The sequence below is a fragment of the Mustela lutreola genome, chromosome 17, assembly GCF_030435805.1.
Source record: "Mustela lutreola isolate mMusLut2 chromosome 17, mMusLut2.pri, whole genome shotgun sequence".
NCBI lineage: Eukaryota > Metazoa > Chordata > Mammalia > Carnivora > Mustelidae > Mustela > Mustela lutreola.
In genome coordinates this window covers 4421416-4446584 of record NC_081306.1, presented here as the reverse complement: position 1 = coordinate 4446584, position 25169 = coordinate 4421416, and the positions used below count along the sequence as shown (strand labels likewise).

At 51.5% G+C, this 25169-nt stretch overlaps 2 protein-coding genes and 1 non-coding gene across 5 annotated transcripts in view; 1 reads left to right on the top strand and 2 right to left on the bottom strand.

Annotated features, from left to right (window-relative positions):
• Positions 1-12400, bottom strand: part of EEF2K (eukaryotic elongation factor 2 kinase) — a 61594-nt gene extending 49194 nt beyond the window's left edge. Inside the window, exon 1 of one of the 3 annotated variants that reach the window (XM_059154270.1) lies at positions 12037-12400. The gene's annotated coding sequence lies outside the window, so the exon portion shown is untranslated. Of the gene's footprint in view, positions 1-1331; positions 1534-1942; positions 2149-12036 lie in introns of those variants that run through there. The other 2 variants (XM_059154271.1, XM_059154272.1) reach the window with 2 other exon arrangements.
• A 2830-nt stretch (positions 12401-15230) lies between these two features.
• Positions 15231-25169, bottom strand: part of SDR42E2 (short chain dehydrogenase/reductase family 42E, member 2) — a 28319-nt gene continuing 18380 nt past the window's right edge. Inside the window, exons 12-13 of the mRNA XM_059154413.1 lie at positions 17675-23183; positions 15231-17130 (exon numbers count right to left, since the gene is read on the bottom strand). Coding sequence (XP_059010396.1) covers positions 22944-23183 — 240 coding nt within the window. The 3' untranslated portion in view covers positions 15231-17130; positions 17675-22943. The remainder of the gene's footprint in view (positions 17131-17674; positions 23184-25169) is intronic.
• Positions 18124-18205, top strand: TRNAL-UAG (transfer RNA leucine (anticodon UAG)). The gene has a single exon. It is a non-coding gene; the product is annotated as a tRNA-Leu (tRNA).

Genomic DNA, 25169 nt, shown 5'->3' with positions numbered 1-25169 from the left:
ATCAGGCTCTCGACTCAGCGGGGAGTCTGCTTCCCCCTCACCCTCTCCCTCTGTTTGTGCACATGCACACGCTCTCTCTCTGTGTGTGCCAAATAAATAAATAAAATCTTAAAAAAAATTGTTTTTATTTTTAAGTAATCTCCACTCCCAACGTGGGGCTCAAATGTACAGCCCTGAAATCAAGAGTCACGTGCTCTACTTACTGAGCCAGCTAAACACCCCGAAAGCCTGTGAAATTTCTAAAGCAAGTTGCAGAACAGCCGGTGTATCACAGGGATCCCACTCATGTTAAAAGAAAAAGGACATCTGTAGAGGAATTAAAGCTTCCCTGAGGGACTCCCCCCAGGAACTCCAGCAGCACCGGGATGGGCAGTAGCCATGGGAGCAGGCCGCCGAGGGGGAGGAGGGAACCTTGAAGAACTTGGCGCACTTCTGTACTGTTGTCACTTTCTACGAAGTTGGACCGCTTGCAATGTAAAATAACAAGTGAAAACAATTTTAAAACTTTTTTAGATCAAGGCCATGATTCATATATTTTTTTAAATTTTATTTATTTGACAAGAGAGCGAGAGCACAAGCAGGGCAGCAGCAGAGGGGGAGGGAGAAACAGACTCCCCCTACCAAGCAGGGAGCCCCCTACGGGGCCCGATCCCAGGACCCTGAGATCATGACCTGAGCCGAAGGCAGAGGTTTAACCCACGGAGCCACCCAGGAGCCCCTCAAATAAATAAAATCTTTTTAAAAAGTCTTTTTTTTTTTTTTTAAAGATTTTATTTATTTATTTGACAGACAGAGATCACAAGTAGGCAGAGAAGCAGGCAGAGAGAGAGGAGGAAGCAGGCTACCCGCTGAGCAGAGAGCCCGATGCGGGGCTCGATCCCAGGACCCTGGGATCATGACCTGAGCCGAAGGCAGAGGCTTTAACCCACTGAGCCACCCAGGCGCCCCTAAAAAGTCTTTTTAAGAAATCTTTTTTAAAAAGGATTTTGCTTATTTACTTGAGGGGGAGAGAGCACAGGCAGGGGGAGCAGAAGAGGCAGAGGGAGAAGCAGGCTTCTGCGCTGAGCAGGGAGCCCCATGGCGGGGCTCGATCCCAGGACCCTGGGATCATGACCTGAGCCAAAGGCCGACGCTTAACCATCTGAGCCACCCACCGCCCCGATTCTATTATTCCTAACGGCTCTTTCCACCCGCAGGCAGCCTTCCAGACTGGAGGCTCTGGCTCTTTCTTAATAGTTACCATAGCGGGAAGGAAGAAATCCGTTTCTATCCTAACTCGATCCACCCAAAATGGAAATTAGAATCTCAGAAAACCGTACTTAACGTCTTACCGTGTACAATGCACTCTGCTATTTTCTATTCGACTTATTTTTGTTTTGCTTTAATCTTTCTTTTCATTCTTTTTCCTTAATGCACCACCCGCAATGATTTCTTGAACATCGCTGCTCTGGGCATCCACTGCAAAGCTGGTTTCTTACCCTGTGGGCGAGACACGGTCACGGCGGGAGCCAATGGCTCAGCCACCCGGCCCAGCGTGTTACCAAACAGTGCCCTGGGCCCACTTCTTCCCTTTCCTTTTGCTCTGCCCTGGTCAGCCCTTGGCCGGAACCTCTGCTGACCAAGGCAGTGTGGTGCCTGGAGCTTCCAGAAGGAGCCAGCCAGGTCACTGGCCTCTGGGGACTGGGCCGGTGCCGGGCCAGAGCTGAGACAGGGGTGGGACAGGAGAGGCGAGGCGGAGGCAGGAGGCAGAACCACAGCTTCGGCCTGCAGATCTCCAAGCAGTGTAGCCCAGTGGTGAGGAGCCTGTACTCAGGTACAAATCCAAGCTCATGACCTTGACTAGATAGAGTCATCTCACCAAATACCCCTCCTCCCCATGCGAGGAAGTGGCTTCACAGCCGGTTCGCAGGACCCCAACCCCTGGCCATGTCCCAGCACAGACCTGACTTTCTCCGTGACCCTGAGAAACAAAAGGAGCTTCAGACCAGCAGCTGTGACCCTGCCTGGCACCGCGCCTTGGACTCGGCAGGCATGTGATGCAGATTCCAGAACCCAGCAGAGCAGGAGCTGTTTGATGGTTTTTCCGTTGTCATAAATTTGCTCTCGAGGCAGCTGTGGCTGTGCCTGCTAACTGTCCCCCAACAGCTGTTCTCTCCTTCTTAGTAACAACCACTGGGTTTTGGCTAAGCACATGGCCACTCCCAATAAGATCTACATTTCCCAGATTCCTTTGCAGTTAGGCGTGACTACATGACCAAGTTCTGGCCAAGGGGATATAAACAGAAAGCCTGTTTTCAACTTTAGGGAAGAGTTTTTAAAGGGAGGGGATGTGCCCTTCTGGACTCTTCCTCGTTCCTGCTGGCTGGAACGGAGGTGTGATGGCTGGAACTCAAGCAGCTATTTTTAACCAGGAAAAGGAAACCATATGCAGTGGATGGGCAGAGCCATGAGACAGAGGGAGCCTGGGGCAGCATAATCTTACATCATGGGGGCTCACAATCTTCAGACTCTGCTATCCAAAATTCTATGGTCGACTGAAATTTTCTTCTTTCCCCTACTACTTGCTAATTCAGTCTGGTCCAGTAACCCCATCTCTCCCACAAAAGTCCCATCACATCTCTAAATGACAAGTCAGAACCTGGACAGGAGCAGCCTGGGAAAACTTTGGCCTCAATCCAGAGCCCACATGTGCCCAGGAAGACTGCGCCCTGGAGGATGTTAAATTCCGCTAAGGCAAGGAGCCCTCACAGGGCCATATAAATCAGGACCGTGATGCCTATTCCGACACCAGCCTGGGCCCTGGCCTCCCAGGAATCTTCATTGGACCTGGGCTTCCCTCTGCCCACAGGCTCCTGTTCCTGTTAGCGAGGAGCCCAGGAGCAGGACCCCAGCTCCCAAGCCATCAGGGTTCTCTAGAACACTTCCTCTGTCCTCACTCAGGCCTCTCGATCTTTCCCTCCCAGTCCCTGACACGCTTTGGGAAAATATTTGTATAGAGAAGCAACTGAGCGGAGTTCTGAGTCAGACCCGAGTTCAAGCCCCAGCTCCGCCACTTCCTAGCTGTGTGACATGACCTCTCCAGCCGCAGCTTCCTGCTGCCGGGATGCGGTGTTTTACCCACCCCGTTGGCCGGACAGCGCTAACACAGAGCCAGCACCAAGACACGGAACTGTTATCATCATCATAAATAACAGGGGCTGAGCCTTGGGTCCCAGCCACGCTGGTAACCTGGATACCTGGTCAGCAGCCAAGCCAGGCATCTTCAGGGGTTCTCAGGGGACAGGCTATTTCAGGCTCTGGCCAGGGAACCACTGTTCCTACTGGGTCTCACTACAAAAGGTTCCTCTGGCAGGGCCTGGGACAGAAAACAATGTTTGCAATGTCCAGGTCGAGGCCTGTGGGCCCAGCCGCGCTGACCGCCGGGCCTCCCTGGGCCTCCCCGCACCCCACCCTGAGCTGCCTCGCTGGCTGGAGAAACGCACTACATTCCCCAGTCTGCCACTTCCCGGAGCAGCACCCCCGAGCCGACACGGTCCCTGTCGGGCAGCCACGTGTGCACACCACCATATGCCCAGCCCAGCAGAACCCAACCTCATCCTCAGCTGCACTGCGGTGAAAGGGGTGACCTGCAGGCCATCTTGTGTCACACGCCTGCTTCTGCTCGGGGACGTGCCTCTCCCCCACTCCCAGGTTCTGTGGTTGGGGTCGTCTAGGTGTTACCCCAGGCAGATATCACCACATCCCTAAACAACATGGTTTCTCCGTTATTTCTTTTATCGATCTGGGTGCTCATCCGTTGATTTCCTGGCGTGACACATGAGACTTGAGCCTCCCTTGACCTTCCCAGTTCCCTCCGTACTGGCGGGGCTTCTCCTGGGTGCCTCGGATCCCATGCCAAGAACGCTCGCTGTCTTACTGCATCAAGCAGAAGGAGCTATGGTTTCCCACAGTGGGGTGTGAGTTCAACTCACCATGAGAAAGGAGGAAAGATGTGGCTTTTGTAAACGACTGATCAGAAAGCAGAACGTACTTTTGCCCCTACTGACCTCAAAGATGAGTAATTCTTGCTGCAATAAGACAGAGAGATAACATATAGGGACAGTTTCCCTCAAGTACTCTGCATGGACTCTCCTCCAGCAATGATGGGAGCTGCTGGGCAGAGAAGCAACAGCCCGTTTGTGATGGGGCACCTTGGGGTAGGAGAAGGGAGCAGGGGCAGGCTGCCCTGGGCTGCACTGGGCTTGTTCGAAACACTATCTTGGACCCTAGCCTGAGTCCTTGGTTTCCTTCAAACCAGAAAGAAAAGCCTGTCTTGAAGAGAGATCTGCACTCCCGTGCTCACCACGGCGATATTTACAATAGTCAAGGTACAAAAACAACCTAAGAGCTGGATGAATGGAGAACAGAAATCTGGTGTATATACACAAAGGAATGTCATTCATTCTGTCTTTTGCACAAAACAGGCAATTCTGTTATCTGCAAAAAAAATCAATGAACCTGGAGGACATTATGTTCGGTGAAATAAGCCAGACAGAGAGAGACAAACAGTTCATGATCTCGCTTATCCGTGGAATTGAAAAAACCCCAAAGTCCTAAAAACAGACAGCAGAATGGTGGCAGCCAGGGTCTAGAAGGTAGAGGAAACATGAAGATATTGGTCAAAGGGTACAAAGTTTCAGTTGTGCTAGATGAGCAAGTCCTGGGGATGTTATGGACTATAGCTATTTTTTTTTTTTTTTTAAAGATTTTATTTATTTATTTGACAGAGAGAAATCACAAGTAGACGGAAAGGCAGGCAGAGAGAGAGGGAAGCAGGCTCCCCGCCGAGCAGAGAACCCGATGCGGGACTCGATCCCAGGACCCTGAGATCATGACCCGAGCCGAAGGCAGCGGCTTAACCCACTGAGCCACCCAGGCGCCCAATATAGCTATTTTTTTTTTAAGATTTATTTATTTGACAGAGATCACAAGGAGGCAGAGAGGCAGGCAGAGAGAGAGGAGGAAGCAGGCTCCCCACTGAGCAGAGAGCCCGATGCGGGTCTCCATCCCAGGACCCTGGGATCATGACCTGAGCCAAAGGCTTTAACCCACTGAGCCACCCAAGCGCCCCTGGACTATAGTTATTAACACTCTATTGTATACCTGAAACTCAGGAAGAGAAGAGATCTTTTTAAATATCTCTACACCCAACATGGGACTCAAACTCAAGACCCCAAGATAGTCCCGTGCTGTTCCAACGGAGCCAGTCAGACGCCCCGAGAATACATCCTTTTTTCCTTTAGAAGATTTTATTTATTTATTTGAGAGAGAGAGAGGCGGCGCAGAGGGAGAGGAAGGGAGAGAACCTTAAGCAGGCTCTGCGCCCAGTGCCGCATGCGGGGCCCTATCTCGCGTGCCTGAGATCACGAGCGGAGCCAAAAATCAAGAGTCAGAAGCTTAACTAATGAGCTACCCAGGCGCCCCCCAGCCCCCCCAGAACAGACATTAATTGTACTCACACACACACCAGAAGCGGTAGCCCGGAGAGGTGACAGATATGTTAATTAGACTGACTGTGGTAATCATGTCACAATGCATATGTATATCAAATAATCACATGGTATACCTTAAATAGGTACAATTTTTATTTGTCAGTTATACCCCCAATAAAACTGGTGAAAAAAAAATGAACAAAAATCAAAGCCCCATCTAGTGGCTAAGGGCCTGCGCTCTGCAGCCACAGGGCCCACTGTGAATCGCTGGCCTCCTCATGAGGAGCCAAGGCCCTGTTTTTTTGTTTTTGTTTTTTAAGATTTTATTTATTTACTTGAGAGAAAGAGAGAGAGTATGAGAGGGGGAGGGTTAGAGAGAGAAGCAGACTTCCCAATGAGCAGCGAGCCCGAGGTGGGGCTCGATCCCAGGACCCCGAGATCATGACCCAAGCTGAAGGCAGTCACTTAATCGACTGAGCCACCCAGGCGCCCTCCAAGGCCCCATTCTAAGGGGAAGCCGTGTCATCTGGAGTCTGTGTCCCCCCACAGTGGCTGGCACTGAGCAGGGCTCCACAGCACTGAACAGTACCTCTCCAGGCTGGGTTTTATTTATTTACTGGGGGTGCGGATACTAACAAATGGGCTGCCTCAGAGGTTATTACGTCGAGCCCGTGTCAGGGTCTTATAAATGTCTGTACCCCTGGCCTGTGGTAAGATGCCCATGAAGAAACATTTACTTAGGGCTGCCTGGGTAGCTCAGTCAGTTGGACATCTGACTCCTGGTATTGGCTCAGGTCATGGTCTCGGGGGTTGTGGGATCTAGCCCTGGCCCCCGCAACCCCAGGCTCCCCATCAGCAGGGAGTCTACCTGGGCATCTTCTCTCTCTGCCCCTCCCCCCACATGCATGTGCACCCTCTCTCAATCATTTTTCTTTAAGATTGCAGTTATTTATTTGAGAGAGAGGGACAGACAGCACAAGCAGGGGGAGTGGCAGGGGGAGAGGGAGAAGCAGGGTCTCGGCTGAGCAGGGAGCCCAATGTAGGGCTCGATCCCAGGACCCCGGGATCACGACCTGAGCCAAAGGCAGTCGCTTAACCAACTGAGCCATGCTGGTACTCCTCAAATAAATTTTTTTAAAAAGAAACATTTACTTAAACTATTGCAGAAATAAGAGAGTTTAGGTTGGGATGTCAGAATAAAAGGACTGATTTACAGATGTCCACGCCCAACCGCCCCTTCCCTGAACCTTACCTCCACCGGCCTGGCCCCAGAAGCAATCACCATCCACCAGCAAACTCACCTCCCAGCCCTGCACCCTGCAGGAGGCCCTTCTTCCTGAAATGCCTCTCCTGCCTTGGGTCCCTTCAAAATCCAGCTCAAATTTCTACTCCCTTCAGAAAAGTCTCCCCTGGGTGGCATCCTCGCCTGTGAAAGAGAGGACAGCTAACACCACCCAGCCCAGGAGATGTCTAAGGAGACAGGGAGATCGGGCATGTAGTGCCTGACAGAGTGCTAGCACTCAAAACACCAGCTGCTACTATGGCCGGACCACCCCCGTGTCCCACTCCCTAAGTCACCTCCGTCCACTCAGAGCCCAAAGAGTCTACATCGTGGGCAGAACAGTGGCTTCCAAAAGCTGTCCTCATCCTAATCCCCAGGACCTGTGAGTGACACTCCCCTCCATGACAAAAGTGACTCTGCAGGTGTGATTAAGTTAAGGGTCTTGAGATGGGGAGAGTCTCCTGGAAAATCCAGTGAGCCCTATATAAGCACAAAGACCCTTATAAAAAGGGGGCAGGAGGGTCAGAGCCAATGAAATGAGATCATGGAGGCAGGGGTCCCAGAGAAAGATGTGAAGATACCCCACGGCGCGCCTTGGAGACAGAGCCAGAGGCAACAAGCCAAGGAAGGCGGGCAGCCCCTAGAAGCTGGAAATGGCAGAGAGACCGGTTTCCTCTGGAGTCTCCAGAAGGAACTCAGCTCTGCTGATACCTTGACTTTTGAACTTCTGATCTCCAGAACTCTAAGATAAGAAATTTGTGTTGCTGCCAGCCACCAAGTTTGTGGTGATTGATTTAGTAGCACTAGGAAACAAAGGCAGTCTACAGCAGTCTAGAACAATGTTGCCAGCCCGTCAGGGGACACCTGGCAAATGTCTGGAGACATTTTGAGTTGTCACCTGGCGTCTAGTGAGTGGAGAGCAGGAGATGCTGCTAACCATCCTAGCGTGCACAGAAAAGGCCCCACAACACGGAATCCATCATTCAGTTCAGCAAAGGGACCCTGGTTCAGCATGATCCTGGAGCATGGCCTTCCCTGATCCACTCTCCCTCCCGACCTCTTTAAAAGCAAGTCTCCATGCATACCATTTCTGGTATTTCTCTTGAATTGCGGGCATCAGCTTGCTTCCCTAGGAGAATAGCAACCCCCAGCCCCACCCAAGGAGGTTAAGTCAATATTTGCTCTGCCAAAAGTCCCATAAAAACATCGTCACACTCCACTGTGCTGTGCTTTGCGCCTACAAAATTGTCACGGAGTAAAGACAGTTTTTACTGTTTTTAAAAAATCAGAAAAATGCAAAGCACAAAATACTTAAATCATAGCTTCCATTCACAAAACGCACAAGGGAGCCTGAATTTTCATCTTGAGTCATTTGCTGGGCACCCTTCTCACGTAGGTACGCAGGACACTCTGTACTCCTGGCAGGTCAGACCAGGGATACAGCCCGTCTCACTTTTCAGGGGAACTCTGTGTTTAGACAGCCTCTCCGCAGCCAGACCGTGTGGGCGTCTGCAACAAAAGGGGCCGTGTCTTACTCCTCTCCAGCTCCCAGCCAAGAGCACAATGTCTGGCACACACTGGGTTCTCCATAAACGCACACTGCATGAATAACGAGAGAAAAGTTGGCAGTTTCTACGGATATCATGGGCACCCGTGGAGGGGAGGGACTACCAGTTAAAATGACAAGGCATCTGCGGGTTAGCTAGCCTGAGCCACAGCTGAGATCCTGAGCGGGAAAGCGTGGATCGTGGGGAGGCCCTCAAAAAGACTTCAGGACTAGGATCTGGCCCAACAGACTTTTGGGGCAGACAGATCTGGCTTTAAGTCCTGCCTCTGCCACTATTAGCAGAGTGACACTGGGCAAATTACAGAACCCCAGTCTCCTGGGTAAAATGCAATCATCCAACAAAGTGAAGCAGAGCGAGCAAAGTGGACAAGAGGTAGGAGAGGTGGCCAAGGGCCAGAAAAAGCTACTGTAACACAGACAGCTGTGTTTATGCTCCCCTGCCCTGCCATGGACTACATTTCCCAGGATCCTGTGCACCTAGGTGGGGCCATGTGACTGCACTGGGGCCAATGGAATGTAGGCATAAGTAACTGAGGCTATCTATACCAGGCAGTCCACTTTCCACACCCTGGTCAACTCTCCCTCCACTGCACTCCTGCCCTTAGACACAGAGCACAGAACCGATCCACAGCGTTTCAGTGCCACTTACAAAGCACTTATACCGTAACTCCTCTCAGCTCCCTGGAGGACACAAAGCCTGGCCTGCCCTCCCTACCCAACCCAATCTTCTCATCCTTCAGGCCTCAGGTTAGATGCCACCTCCACCAGGAAGCCTCCCCTGAATGCCAGGAGGGAGGCACTATTAGCTTCATCCTACAGACAAGAAAACTGAAGCTAAGTGACTTGCCCCAAATCATGTGGCTAGAAAGTGGGGGAATTGGGTGTGAAGCCAATGTAGGCGGAATCCAATTAGCTGTCACTTGCTAAACCGGTCGTGGGACCACTATCAGCAGGGGCCCACCTGCGATTGTTAGATGTGCAAATTCACCGGCCTTACTCTGAATTAAACTCTGGAGGTGGGCCCAGCAATCTGTGTTTAAAAAGGCTCATCAGGTGGTTCTCATGTGCCATGAAGATAAAAAACCAATGGTCTAGACATTCTCTGCAACTGAGCCCCCCTGTGGAGTCCTAGGTCTAGAAAATGTCATAGCTGAAGAACTGAACACTGTCCACCTTCTGACTTTTCTAGCCATTTGAAATGCTTCTCTGGATATCCCCAAACCTGGGACTTTGGGGACCCAGAGACTGTCATCTCCTTTTATTATTCGCGTTAGTGACTCGCAGCTTCCTTTGTTTGAAGCCTTCTTGTTTCTGCCCATCAGCCTTGGGTACAAAGGTTTAATCCAGCAATGTTTAAAAATTCAGTCACAAGACACCTGGGTGGCTCAGGCGGTTAAGCATCTGCCTTCGGCTCAGGTCATGAACCCAGGGTCCTAGGATCCAGCTCTGCAGGGCTCCCTGCTCAGTAGGGAGCCTGCTTCTCCCTCTCCCTCCCCTGGCTTGTGCTCTCTCTATCCCAAATAAATAAATAAAATCTTAAAAAAAAAAAAATCAAGTCATTTTCATCCCATCATGGGCACCATAATCACCTTTTAGAACATTCTGAGTTTCTCAGTTTACTAAGGTAATAGTCTGCAGCTTCTGGGTCAGCGGAACGGACTTCAACACAAAAACTTGTATTTTTTATCTGGCCAGACAGCTGGTATTACTTTGGATATAGTTCTGACCATCAACTTCTGCTTCAGTTTTAAGAAGAACTGGACCAGAAAGAGTGCCCTCCTAGGGAAAGAGCTTGAACAAAACCAAGTTTCTGCTGCTGACCCTCAGCTTTCTTCCACACTCTTCTCAGTGTCCCGGCAACTGGCCACCAACCCTGCCAAGAACGGTAAGGGAGCCTGGGAAATTCACCCAGGCGATACCCCAGGAAGAGGAAAACAGGAGTATTGGTGACTAATTGCCATCTCTGTCACATAATACATTTAAAACAATTTAAAATAAAATCAGGGTTATATCCCTATCAGTCAAAAAGCAGTGTTCTGTCACCAAAAGCACAAAAGAGAGAAACTGCAGATCTCAGAATGTACACTATTAATCCTATGTCATCTGAGACCATTTCAAGTGACCTTCAGGCCCCCCACTTCCTGTCTCCCCCAACCCCTGCAGACGATGAGAACTTGGGACCCCCGCGATGTGGTCTGGGAATGTAGGTGAATTTCGGGGGTGAGGTCTGGAGCCCATGACCAAGAAAGAATTCTTGAGACTTCTTTGGTGCAAAGTGGTGGTTTATGAAAGCACGGGGACCAGGACCAGGGGGTAAGGAAGAGCTGCTGCCCCGGGTTGTGAGGGGGTCACTGATTACATACTACGGAGTTGGGGGAGGTGAGGAAAAAGGGAGTTCCCCAAAGGACTTCCTTATGCGAAAGAAGACTCACAGGATAGCCAAGGCCTTGCCATTGTTAAGTTAAGGTTGTTTTTCCCTTTAGCAAGGCATTAACATGAAGATAGTTGGGAGGTTCCTGGAGGAATGTCATACGTGTCCCACCCAGGAGTAGGGAGGTGGGGGTTGCAGGGTGTCAGCTTCTACTTGGTCTTCAGCCAGCCTCCTGCTCCCTCGTACCTGCACACTCCCCTCTTGGAGGGGAGAACTCAAAGAAGGGGGAATGGCAGTCCCAACTGTGTTACACCTGGATTTACACCATCCAGAAGCTTTATCGTATTTGTTAAGCTAATACACGAACAAACATGAATGTGTGCATAACCCTAACTCCTTCCACTGGCATCCGTCCAGATCAGCTCAAACATCATCACCTCCTCCAGGAAGCCTCCCAAGCGCCTCCCCCCTCCACACACACAGACACAGCCCGCAACGCCAGCTCCCGTCTTCTTGCTCTCCAAGGCCACACCTGGGGCACCCTGCATGTTAGTCATCTGTTCGACACCCCTGGCCTCGGTTTCCTCCTCTGTAAAATCAGAGAGCTGGACTATGTCACTCAACTTCCGGGCTGAAATGATGGCCCCAAGGCAGGCAGCACCCAGGGCCGAGGACCCAGAAGTCAGGCTCCCCAGAGCGTCCCCACAGCAGACGTAGCGGCCCATCTGTCATACTAGGGACGCAGCTGGGTTGACTCCCCGCAAGCCTCCGCCTGGGCACAGGCAGTCCTAGGCCGGGACTTACCCGGGAGGCCTCCACCTCCGCGCCGCCACTCGCCTATCAATGCCCGGCGCTCGGCGCACAGGTCCGCGGAGCCTGCCAACACCCAAACTCCCTCCCGCAGCCAGCAATGCAGCAAGGGCGCGTCTACACTGTCCTCGAGGTTCCAGGAATTCAGGCCTTTCGTTCAGGGGCCAGGGGAGGGGATGTGGCGAGCGGCCCCGCAGGGACAGGAAGGCGGCGCTGCCCGCAGGCCGTGCGGGTTCGGGGGCGCCCCGGGCGGAGGCCCCCAAGCCGCCCCTCCCCGCCGACGGTGCGCCCAGCGCTCGGCCAGCGGACCCCTCCGTTAATCCGCATGGCGCCCCCCACTTCTTTTACAGAAGCAACCACTGAGCCCCCAAGAGTTGAAACCTGAGAAGCAGCGCCCCCCCCCACACACACACTCTTGCTGCGCCGCCTCCGACCCCACTTCCGAGCCCCGACCCAACGCGCTCCAGGCGCCGGCGCCCCCGGGCGTCCCAGGCCTGCCGCGCCCGGATCCCGGTCCCCCTCCGCCGGCACTTACCCCCCTCGGGCGGACAGGCCCTGCAGCCGCTGCCCACGGCCGCGAAGACCCAGAGGAGCTGGCAGAGGCTCGCGGCCCGGTGCTCCAGGGTGCAGGGCGGGCGGACCCCCCGCGAGGGCCGGGGAGCAGCGAGCGGCGCGCCACGGACGGCGCCCTGGGGAGGCGAGCCGGGGCTGCGCGGGGCGGTCGGGTCGAACTGGGGGCGCGGGGGCCGCCGGCACGACCCCGGGGACGCCAAGGGCCGCGTGCCTAGGGCGGAGGCGCAGGCGACAGTGCGGGGAGCTGGAGCAGCAGCACCGCGGGGCGTCCGGCGTGCGATCCCGGCTGGAGCGCGGCTGGGGCTGGGGCACGAGCCTTCGGGCAGGGGCGGGGCTCCGGTCCGGCGGGCGCTCGGCGCCGCCCCCTGGTGGCCGTTCGCGCTCCTGCAGCCGCCGGGAGGGTCTCCCTGCTCCCGCGCAGAAGCGCGCTGGGTCCGCGCGTCCCCACCTAAGGCGAGGGGGGCGGGCTCGGCACCCAGCCGCGAAGGGGGCGCCCTCCCGGCGGGCAATCCGCGAAGTCCTTCCCAAAATCAGTAGAAACCCAGCTCATTCAGTCTCCATGGCTCATCGTAAATATATTTTTTAATCGGAAATTGCTTTTTTCTTCTTCTTCTAATTTCTGCTTGGCGGACACTGAGGCACGTATAACAACTGCAATTATTTGTGTCATTATTTGCAATCCCCTCTAGACGTTCCTCACCGCTCTAGCACGTTGCCGTATTCCGAAGTCCCTGCACGGGGCTCGGCACAGGCCAAATGCTTAAGAATGATCCGTCCAGTGGATGGATGAATACGGAAAGGTATAAAGAAGAAAAGAATACAAAACTAACGGAAACTACTGTGAACGTGTTGATACTATATACTTCCAGATACTTTTCTACTGAAGTTTTAGAAATTCCACAACTCTTACTTAAGTATAAAAATAAGTGGCATTTATCTCATCCTATCTTCGCATCAACCCTGTGAAGTACGTTGCATTTTATTTCTATTTCACAGGTCATAAAACTCAAGGTCTTAGAGGCAGATTTGCCCCAAAGATTGACTATCTTTCTTTTTAATTTTTTTAAGTGTAAGTAATCTCTACACCCAACATAGGGCTTGGACGCAAGGCCCCAAGTCAAGAGTTGCAGGCTCCTTCTACTGAGCCAGCCAGGTGTCCCTGCCCAGATTTCTGCAGGGCCTCCTCTTTGCGAAGGGTATCTATTTAGGAGCTGGAGGGCACACTGAGTCTTTGCCCAGGTGAAGCCAGGCAACAGAGTCCCCTGGGAGAGCAAAGGTGCTACGGCCTCTGTGGGGAGCAGGTTCAAGTTTATGCAGCTTGGGGAGGGGGAGGACATACAGGTGACATCTCATAAGGGCAGGGGGTCTGGAAAAAATGAAATGGTCTTGAAACCCATCAGTCGGTAGCCTCTGTGCTACAAGTTTTGGAAAATACAAAAGCTAACAGGTATTTTGGTTTGAAGTGTTGGCTCCTTTAGTCATCTTGGGAAAACTCCTCTGGCTTTTGACAAGACAAAACTGCACCTGAAATTCTGACTGTGGGAAAGCTGGGCAGGAACAGACTCTGAGCTGATCTGTCCAACTTCAGGCCAGACCAAAAAACAAACAAACAAACAAACAAACAACAAAACACACACAAACACACAACACTGTATTACTGAACCACTGATAGCTCTGTGGCCTTGGGCAAATTATTTAACTCATCTGAGCCTCTGTAATTTTTGTTCCCCCTCTTTGCATGAGGATCTTGATTAGCCTTTAGGAAACCAGCCCACCCCATTCCTAGTGGGGGAGCAAAGCCCTCACCACTGCCCTGGGGCCAAGAGTGGACACAGGACAAGACTTGGTCAATCAGCATATACCATCCCTTTAGCCCAATGAGATCCTAATCTGCATCTTTTCTAGCAAGCATAAAAAAAGAGAATCCCTCTTTTTCTCTCTTTTTCAGAGAGTTTTTGAGCTGGTAGGATTTAAGTCTAGGGTTTCTGAAAATTCATTCATTTTTTTTTTTTTAAAGATTTTATTTATTTTATTTGACAGACAGAGATCACAAGTAGGCAGAAAGGCAGGCAGAGAGAGAGAGAGAGAGAGAGGAGAAAGCAGGCTCTCCGCTGAGCAGAGAGCCCGATGTGGGGCTCCATCCCAGGACCCTGAGATCATGACCCGAGCCAAAGGCAGAGGCTTAACCCACTGAGCCACCCAAGCACCCCTGAACATTCATTCTTATGGCAAATATGTATTAAGCTCTTATTGCGTGCCAAGCATTGTGCTACGCAGCTCTAATGGGGTAAGAAATGGAAGAACAGAAATTTCTCACATGGTCATTATGCCACGACTTAAACCGCCGGGCGTGCCAAGAGTGAGAAGCGTAGCAGGCAATGAGCGATGACATGGGCAACCTGCTCAGGAAGCCTCTTCTGAAGAAATGACATCTGAGTGGAGCCTGGAAGGAAAAGTTGGCATCACTTCTGGGAGCTTTAGGAAGACAGGTGCCCTGGGTGGCCTCAGCAAGGAAATGTGGATCAGATCATTCTCGGATTTTGCCTGGTCCTGAATCTCCTATAACCATCACACAGAGGTATTCAGACTTTATGTTGAAGAATTTGGGTAATCAAAAAAGGATAGGAAGGAAAACATTACCCCATACCGGTGATGTCACAGCATGCAAGAGGAAAAAGAAACCATTCGCAGGGATCTGTCACCGGCACACTCCAGCTCCAAGCCTTGCTCCCCTGTCCTAAAACCTGCCCTTCCGTCTCTCACGTGGACAAACATCTCTTCAAGCTTCCCCCTCTCCCTCCACCGCAGCCGATGGCTCAGGTCATGATCTCAGGGTCCTGGGATCGAGCCCTGCACTGGGCTCTCTGCTCAGCGGGGAGCCTGCTTCTCCCTCTCTGCCTGCCTCTCTGCCTGCTTGTGATCTCTCTGTCAAATAAAAAAATAAAATATAAAAAAAAAAAAAAAAGAAGAATCACACGCTCTACTGACTGAGCCAACCAGGAGCCCCTACTGTTACCAATTTCCACAGACAAAAAGCACCTTCCTTTACTAAAGCTTTGACAGGAGTTTAACTGGGTGGAGAGATTAAAAGTGATTTTGTTTTCTTATCTGTGCTTCTCCTTCTTTGCCCCAGTTTCAACAAAGAACACATACTACTTTTGCAAAAGTTACTTTAAATGTCACGTCAAAACCCGAGCTCTTAACAAAGTGAAACAGGCCAGTTGCTTTGGTTTCTGGGGCCTCCCCACCTTGCCTGGCTGGGGCTGGCTTTGCACAGAAGCTGCCCTTTCCCAAACAGCACCCTTGAAGACGTCAGTCACCAGAGAAGCCGGGTCAGCATGCCCGCTGGGGGCCAGACAGGCCTGGAGAGAAATGCTTGGTGGAGCAGATGAGCTCATGGCCTTCCTTCCACTGAATTTTTGGCATGAGGGTTCTGGGCGGCTCTGCAAGCGGCTCTCCTTCTCCCGGAAGATCTGCTCTTTGCCTGAGCAGGCCGAGTGGGTGTACGATTAATGTTCACTTGAATTCAGTTATCAGAGAGAGAGAGAGAGAGAGAGAGAGAATTGGGGTGGGGGAAGGTTGCCCCCAGCACATGCTGTATAGGAGAATGCCCAACTATAGGAGAATGCTGAGTCATTAGGAGGGATTCTTAAATAAGGCTCTGCTTCCTGCTTGTGGCTCCTTTGGGATCCTCCAAAAGAACAGACCCCAGTTTGGCCACCTCCAGACTAAAATTCTGTGAGATCTCGTGTTGGGCAGCTCTAGCCAGAAGCGTTTGTCTCTGTGTTTATCTGGGGCCGCACAGCAACTTGGAGTGGCCTTAACCAAGCACACAAAACCACTAGTACGAAGAGGGGTTTTGTGGCCAATACTGTTCTAGGTCCTGGGGATACGGCTTCCAGTGAACAAGACAGTATCTGGAGATGACATTCTAGCAGACATCCCGGTCTGGTCCTGGGAGAGGGCACCTTCTGAAGGCAGGGGTAGGGAGATGCACGTGGATAATACCACCAAGTGGTCTGGAGCACCGAGCCAAGAACTCCGGTGGTGAGCACAGCGAGGTACATGGAGGAGGGCCTAGGTCCCTGGGAGTCACCACCACCACATTCACATACGTACATTTACAAACCTAGCATGGCACTTGCTGAGTGACTCAGTGGGTTAAACATCCACCTTTTGCTCAGGTCACGATCCCAGGGTCCCAGGATCGAATCCCACACCCCTGCTCAGTGGGGGTCCTGCTTCTCCCTCTCCCTTTGCTGCTCCTCGTCTCTTTCTCAGTCAAATAAATACCAGAAGTCTTTAAGTGCATGACATACATGACCACGTTCAATCTTCTGCTTCACTCCGGTGTAGCCAAGTGCCCAGAAGAGTGCCTGACACCCTGCAGGGGCTCAAGGAATATCTGCGAATGAATAAGTTCGATTCTCACGGAAATCCTGGGTATCACTAGCTCCCCATTACAGGGATGAATAACAGGTCTGGGGAGAAGTAGTTTTCCTAAGGTCACACTGCTAGTCAAGGCTCAGGCTGTGTGACTGACAAGCCCATGGGCTGCTTTATCCACCGTACTGGATTCCAATGGCTGCTCTCACAATTTTCCACAAATTTAGTGGATTAAAACAACACAGCCCTCTTATAGCTCGGGAAGTCAGAAGTCACTTGTGTTCCTTTTCGTAAGCTCTAGGGGAAAAGGTGTGTCCTTACCTTTTATAACTTCTAGGGCATTCCCTGGCTTGTGGCAGTATCACGGGGACCTCTCTTTCTGTCTTCAAATCTTCTCGGATTCCTGCGTCTCTCCTCTAAGGACGCTTTTGATTACACTGGGTCCACCTGGATAATCCGGAATCATCCCCCCTTCTGAAAATCCTTTATTACACTAACAAAGTCCCTTTTGTCACATAAAGTAACATACAGGTTCTGGGGACTTGGATGTGGACATCTTGGGGGGCGGCGGCATTTCAGCTTACCACATCCACCTGTGTATCTCTACTGTACTCTATCTTTGTTATCTTCCTTAAACCTTTAGCAAGGAAATGGATAAGTCGAAGAGCACCTAAAGTTAGAAAAAAAGTGCATTAGAAGGATCTGAGACTCCTGAAGGAACAGGAAAGGGACTCGAACTTGAGGGTATCAAAAGAGACTTGAATCTTATCTATATATAGTATTCAGTGTATTTTTAATTAAAGAATCTTTGAAGCAAATGTGCAAAATGTTAATTAATTTTGGGTGATGGGAGATAGAAATATGCTATGGACTTAAGTATTATGGACTTAATCTTTGAAGCACATATACAAAATGTTAATTAATTTTGGGTGATGGGAGATAGAAATATGCTATGGACTTGTGTATCGCTCTGTATTTATTGCATTAAAAGCAGAAAACACTGAAACAGCTTGCACAGAAGAAGGGGAATCTTGGGTCTGGGGTCTCGGGAGGGTTTGGGGAGGGGAATCTTGGGGCCTGGGGCAGCTCAGACCACTTAGCCTCTCTGCACTTCAGTTTCTCCAGATCCCTTTGAGGAAGCCCAACCGCCTAATTAATCCGCAAAAACCTTCGCTGACGTTGTTAACCACATTCACCTGGACGGTGATTCTTACCTCGCGGTGGCAAGGACCAAACCACGGGGGCACGCGGGGCGTGCAGAGCGGAACTGGAGTAGCCCGCAGGCCGGGGACCTAACCGGGATCTGCGCGGGGCAAGGTTCCCCGCACGGCGCGGCAGCGCCCCCACGTGGCCGTAGACCGCAGACGACGTACCCGGCAAATCCAAGGCGCCCACACGTGGGAACTGCAGATTCGTGTGTAACATCTGGGGACTCTTCTTTCCTTTTTAGGGCGGCGTTCCGACCGTAGATTTTGCTGCCGATCCAAAAAGGACGGTGGTTCCAAGGCACGGAAATGAGCCAGCGATCAAGACGCCTTTAATAACGCGCAGGAAACGCGAGGCTGGTATTGGGCATGCGCAAATCCGAGAGGGCGGGGCTATGGAGCGTGAGGCGCCACGTCATTAAACTAATATAGTTTCCACGGAAGCTTCCGTAACGGGCGGTAGCGTGGCCGAGTGGTCTAAGGCGCTGGATTTAGGCTCCAGTCATTTCGATGGCGTGGGTTCGAATCCCACCGCTGCCACACCCCGGAGGGTCTCACTTTTCTTTTCCCCAACTATTTGTCATCCTCTCCCAATGCAAGTTCCTTTTTGCTCTTAAAAAAAAAAAAAAAGAATGGAGAGCAAACGCAGCCCAGGCCCTCACCTGCCCTAGCCCAGTGCACAAACCTAGCGATATCGATACCTAAAAAAAAAAAACCAGAAGTGTCTCATTTCCAAGGGAAAAGCATCTGAGATCATTTTAATAGTTTCCAGCAGACTACCTACAACTTTTAATTATGACTTGGGTTAGGTCATAATTGGGAGGGATTCCTTCCCAATAGGGAAGGTTCCTTTCCAGCCCGCTCTGTGTCCTACGCGGAGCTCCAGCTGATCCCACAAATATCTGTTGGTAGAACGGGTGTCAAGCGACCCAATGGAAAGGTTGCGGCATCAGAGGGCCGGCCCCCCGTGGGGCTATCAACCTCGGAGTCCCAGCTTCATGGATCCATCTCATAGTTGGTCTTCAGGTTTGGCTCAGGGGCCTCTCATTTATTTATTTATTCAATAACTATGTATGAAAGGTCTCCTGTGTGCCAGAAACCGAGAGCATCCTGAGGCTACAGATCACACAAGGCAGGCAAGTCTGCTCAACTCGGTTTTACAGCTGCGGTAAATTCAGATTACACCTGTGAGGAGTGTTCTAAAGTGCGTGCTAACCTGTCTCAGGGTCAACCGAGGAGGTGCCATTTCGCTGGGACTCGAAATTGAGGGGTTAGGTATGTGAAGGTGGAGAGGGGAGTCCCAGGAAGAGGAGACAGCAGGTGGCAGATCCTCGCGGCAGACGAGAGCTGGGCGAGTTTGAGATGCTTCAAAGACAATTCAGGGCAGCTGAGCAGAGAGCAGCGCAGATGGGCCAAGGGCAAGAGATGAGGTTGACCCCTTACGCACGAAGGCCCCATTAATGCTTTGAACCTCATCCTGAGGGCAGTGGAAAACCACCAAAAGGTTTTAAATGGGAGGGTGGCATGTACCAATTTGGGGTTCAGAAAGTTCCCTCTGGCAGCAGGAACAGGAGGGTCCATTCAAAGTCTACTGCAGCCGTCTTGGAGAAAGAAGAGTGACTTGTACCATGCTTGTGACCGTGGGTAGGACTGAAAGGGTGGGTGGGACAGATATTTTGGAAGTGATCTGACAGAACTCCCTGATGAGGATGTGAAGAACATGTCAAAAGTGATGACCAGGTTTGGGACTTGAGCCCCTGGCTGGTGGCACTGGTGGTGCCTTTCCTGTCCCTAGGAGGCAACACAGGATGAAGAGGAGTTCGTGGAGAAGACGATTTCAATTTGATTCACACTGAGTTTGAGATGTGGGACATGGGCTTGAGTAGGAGGTTGGGCACAGAACTCTGGAGGTCCAGAGAACATTCTGGACAAATGATACAGATTTGGGAGGTGGTGGAGACTGAGGCCATGGGAATGGATGGACTTGCTCAGGAAGAGCGCACAGGGGGAGTGGAGGGGCCAAGACAGAGTCCTGAGGAACGGAGGGCAGTGGGAGAGAGGGGACTGAGGAAGCATGGCCAGAGACAGGTGGAAAACAGGTGTGGTGTCCATATAGACCAAGGCGAGTATTGCAAAGAGGGGGTAGGGGGAATGTTGAACACTAAGAGGCTTGGCAAGATAAAGACTGAAAAATATGCATTGGACTTATGATTTACAGACAAGGTCAATGATGACCCTGATTAAAGTCATTTTGAGGGATGCCTGGGTGGCTCATGTCGGTAAGCGTCGGACTCTCCGTTTTGGCTCAGGTCATGATCTCAGGATTGTTGATTCAGAGACAGGAAATGGGGAATCAAGGGAGAATATTTTTAAGATGAAAGAGACTATGAGGATATTTTTAAAATTTATTTGTTAGTGATCTCTGCACTCAACATGGGGCTTAAACCCACAGCCCTGAGATCAAGGGTTGCACATTCCTCCCGCTGAACCAGCCAGGCACGCTGAGATTGGAGGACATTTTAGACACCCAGCCTTGGGTTTACAACAGGAATTAGCTTCAGCACCCACAGTGGGAAACTTATGAATTCACCCTGATGATCCATTCGGATTGGAAAACCACAACAGCAACTCTGTTTTCTGCATTCATGTTGCTTCTACTCAGTATTTCCAAGTAAATCAGGACCTCCTTCTCTCAGAACGTGAGGTACAGAGGACTCAGAGGAACCTGAGTTACCTGGACAGCCTCTAAAATCCTCATGGGGACTCAGTTGTCCGTTGGGTGGAGGGACCGCCTCCTTTCCCACTGGGTCAAGACACACGAAAGGAGGGAAGCTTTCTCAGCAGAGTGACCCACAACTGCCCCCAGGCCCCAACCATAGATATCCTGAGCCTCTGGAGCCAGGGAAACAAAGGACTTAGAGAAAGCCAGAAAACAAAGAAATTGATCTTCCTTTTGTTTTTCCGGTGGTAGCTGTGTTTTGGCAGAAGATAAAAGGTATAGAAGATTATTTGAACAGGGAAAGCCTGTGCTCCCAGCCCTGAGAACAGATTCCTCAGGATTGATAGAGAGGAAGGTCAGAAAGAAGATGGTGAGTTTAGAGGCATGTGCATTACCGAGAAGAAAGGGAGCCCAAGGGCTGCCGGCCCTAACGGTAGATGCCAGAGCTTGAAGGAAGCCCTGACATGGGGGGAGGGGGGCAGAAGAACAGACATCACTGTGTGTGGTGTTTCATGAGCCTTGGCCAGCTCCCCCATAGGACTCCAGCTGCAGAGGAGGAACCCCCACCTCGTCCAATTCAAAGTTAGATATAACCCCAAGTTCCTAATTTACACAATGGGAACAATAAACCCAACTGTAGGGATGGCCAGAAGAACTAAATAAAAGCAGATAGATGGCATTAAAACTTCAAGCATTAAAACTCTCAAGCATTAAACGGACATAAAGGATTATTACTGAGCTTTAAAAAAATCGCAGGCATGTGTTCGGTTCAATCGAGCAAAGAGGAGCATATGGTTCTTAGCTGCTTCCCAAACTTTAACTGTTCTGCAGAGAGGGATACACTGGGGGTGGCCACGTTGGCTCTAACACATTCCCTCCCCTCCACCACAGGTGTTCTTTGGCTTGTGATGGTTTTCTTCTCTGCTGTAATGTGCAGGTGCCCATTATGATACATACATAGATACATTTATACACAGATATCCTGGTACTCATAATTAATATCAAGGCAATGGGGAGGGGTGTTTCTGTGGAGAGCAAGGCTTGATGAAATTTTGTGGGTTAAAACATTAAAGATTATGGTGATCACCACTGCCCCCTGATTAATAGAAGATTATGAAATATGAATATGTAGTATGAAATATGTAATATGAAATTACAAAATAGGACAAAAATAAGTTCTAACTCTTCCCATTATAATTATATTGGTACTTTTCCAAAAGGTCCAGTCCTTTAAAAAGCTATTTTTTAGAGATATAATTTACACAAAATATTAATTTCACATGAACCACACAATGTTGTGAAATGACCAAGTTTGGTTAACAGCCATCAAGACATAGTTACAATTTTTTCTTGTAAAGATCTATTCTCCTAGCAACTTTCACATACATAATACAGTATTATTAACGATACTCACCTTTACATCACCGCGGCTTATTTATTTTATAACTGGAAGTTTATGCCTTTTGACCGCCTTTAAAAATTTTGTTTTGGTTTAGATCCTGGCTGGTACAGAAGAAGCCTGTGCTTAATAAGCTAAGTCAGCCCCAGGCTAGTAAGCCGGAAATCCAAAAGGGCTATGGGCTAGGCAGAAGTCTGGGTCTCAGGGGTCCCTCCAACCCTGACTATCAACACAGAGGGAGAGAATGCATGACTGAGTGAACCCAAAACATTAAGGTAGCAGCAGATCAAAAGCAACTCTCCTGGAATGAGTCTCTTCAAGACGATCTCAGGACAAGCACAGAGGAGCCTGAACGGCGAGGAGGGTCCGGTGACCCTAGACAGGCAGCATCAGACTGGGAAAACTGCAAAGGCTAAGGCTAGCCAGGCCTGCACTTGGCTGAAGGAGACTCTGGCCAGGCCCCAGGAACTCACCTTAGGAGGCGTGCCCGGAGAGGGGCGGGGGAGTCGGAGAGGAGGAGGGCGGGGCTGTTGCCGAATTACAACGAGGACAGTGGAGGGACAAGATCCAGAGGGCGGGGCAGGGCCAGTCCGAAAGAGAAACGAAGCGGAGGGCGCCATCATACCGGTAGGGCCAGAAAGAGGGCGAAACCAGAGCAGGGGAGAATTCGGGGCAGGGAAGGGTGGGCGAAGGCCCGGAAGACGGATGAGGCTGTGCGGCGACCTGCTCAGTAACCCCGCCAGGCCCAGACCCAGAAGGCGGGGCCAGGCGGACCCAGAGGCGGTGCAGAGGCGGGTCCAAGAGCGGACATCAGGACAGGGGCGGGGTCAAGACGCAGGAGGCGGGGAGTGTGGGCGTGGCAAGGACATGAGGGCGGACCCAGAGGCGGGTCCAAGAGCGGACATCGGGACAGGGGCGGGGTCAAGATGCAGGGGGCGGGATCAAGCTCGGAGGGCGGGGATGTGGGCGGGGCAAGTACATGAGGGCGAGTCCAGAGGCGGAGCAGAGGCGTGCCCAAGGCGGAGTCAAGACCCAGGGGGCGGATCCAAGCCTAGAGGGTGGGGATATGGGCGGGGAAATGGGCGGAGAAAATACGGAGGCGGGGCCAAGCCCGGAGGATGGAGCGGAGGCAGTAGCCGGCTCCCGCCAAGGGACGAAGATCAGACGAAGGACCGCTGCCGGCCGAGCAGGTGCAGCGCCAGGGCGAGCAGCCCGAGCAGCAGCAGCAGCCCGAGCAGCAGCCGTAGGAGCGTCCGCGCCGTACAGCCGCAGGGCCGCTGGCTCGTGGACCGCACATACTGTTCCACGACGTCCGTGAAGCGGAATTTGTCTGGCGCGTAGCCAAGCTGGGCGCGGGCCTTGGCGATCTGGAAGGTGTGCGTCACGGCCACGCTGCGCACCTGCGGGGAGAGGCGGGGCGGCCGAGGGCCGAGGCTATGCGGGTGGGACGCGCTCTCCACCTTGTTTTACCGAAAAGGAAGAGAGGGCCGAGGTTTCCCTTTGGTCGCACAGCAGTTTCAAAGAACCCGTGGGCGGGATCTTGCTCCCGCGGTGCACGGGGAGGTTTCCTCTGTCCCTCCCATCTGCATTTTCCTCGAGGGCGCCGCCTCCAGGAGGCCTTTTCTGCAACTCCCCCAGCCTAACTGAACTTCTCAGTCCCCCAAAAGGGAAGGCCCCACCCCCGCAGTGTCCCTTCCCCAGCCTAGCAAGGCTCTGGGACTCAGCAGGCACTTGCACATTTTGGGTATGCTCTAGGAGAAGATGACCGCCCTCTCTGTGGCCTGGGTGCTGCTCTCCGGAAAAAACCACCCCAGGCAACGCTCTAGGCTTCTCTGGCCACAGTCCTAGGGCGCAGCCTTCTTTCTCCCATCCTGGTTAAGCTTCCCTAAAAGAGGAATTCAATTATACATAAACGATTACTCTCCAGGGTCTGGGCTGCCGTTTCTTCCCCTCTGCTGGGGCCCGGGCTTCAAGGGCAGTACTGATAGCTATCTATAACTGAATAGGCACTGTGCTTGGCCTTATCTTATTTAATCCCCTGAGGTGGTACTACCACCGTTTCCTCTTTACATTTTTTTTTCTCTTTACATATTTGAAAATTAAAAACAGAGAGGTTAATCGACTTGCCCAGACTCACACAGGTAACTCAGATTTCAGCCCATGCTCTTCCCTGCTATGCTTGGACTGGGAGGATGCCCTCCCGCCTCATTTCTTCCTCTCTTGTTCCTCAGCTGGACCCTGGGAAGGGGTCGGAGAGAGCCGCTCAATCCTCCCATGACACAGAAACACCCCCCCCCCCCCAAGCTGCTAGTCTCGGACACTTGTAGAGGAGAGGGCAATCTTGTCCCTTTTTGCCCCAAGTAGTAAGTTCAGGACCTTGGGGGATACAGCTGGGAGCTAGACCAGCAGGGTCCTGGACACAATGCCCTCAGGCTTAGATGTCACCTTCCTTTGGGAAGTCTTAACTTACTCAGAACTGGCTGAGGTGCCCCTTCTGTGTGCTCTGAAGTTCCTCATGGTTTCCTCCAATACAGCCCTTATTACAGTTGCCCGATTGACAAGCTTTCCTCCCCTTTGGACTGTGAGCTCCTTGAGGTAAGGGCTATGTTTTGCCTTCGCTACTCAGCACAATGCCTGGCACACTGTGGGCGCTCAAAAAATGTTCAACGAATCAGATTCTGCAACTGGAGGGCTGGTTAGTAAACCACAGATTGACCAGCAGAGGGCGCCAGAGCCACAGTGCCCAGAAACCTCCTTCGCTAAAGAGGGATCCCTTACCCCTTGGTTGTACAGGGAAACCTGTTGAGTGAAACCAGAGCGAGGGGAGCTAAGTCCCACCCAACCATAATTCAGTAGCACTTCGGCAGCTAAATCTACATGATTTTGATTCCTGAGTCATTTCACAAGTTGATGGTTAAGCTTGAAAGCATTTAGGTCTGGTATGGGTTCAAAAGTCAGCTCTGCTACTTAAACAAATACTCATGGGCAGGTCAGCCCTGTGTGTCTCATTTCCTCTGGAAATGGAGATAACTACATAATCTACAATGCAGTAGTGAAAATTAAATGAGATAAGGCACAATGCCTGGCGTATCCAACACTCAGTAGATGGCTGCTATGGTCACTCTCTTTTCCTCTGCTAGTCTGGATGGCCCAAAGGAGAAAGCACATGGAAGTCAGACGGCTCTGAGCTTGAGTATGAAGCCAATGCCAGAACCGTGTGACCCTGGAAAAGTCACTAACTCCTTCAGTGCTCAGTTTTTCATAAAACACGATCATAATCTCTTACCTTTCCTAATTTAGCAGGACATCAGAGAGAATCAGATGAGAACGTGAACTCAGAGGATTTTGCAAGTAACGCCAAACACTATTTACAATGTACATTAAAA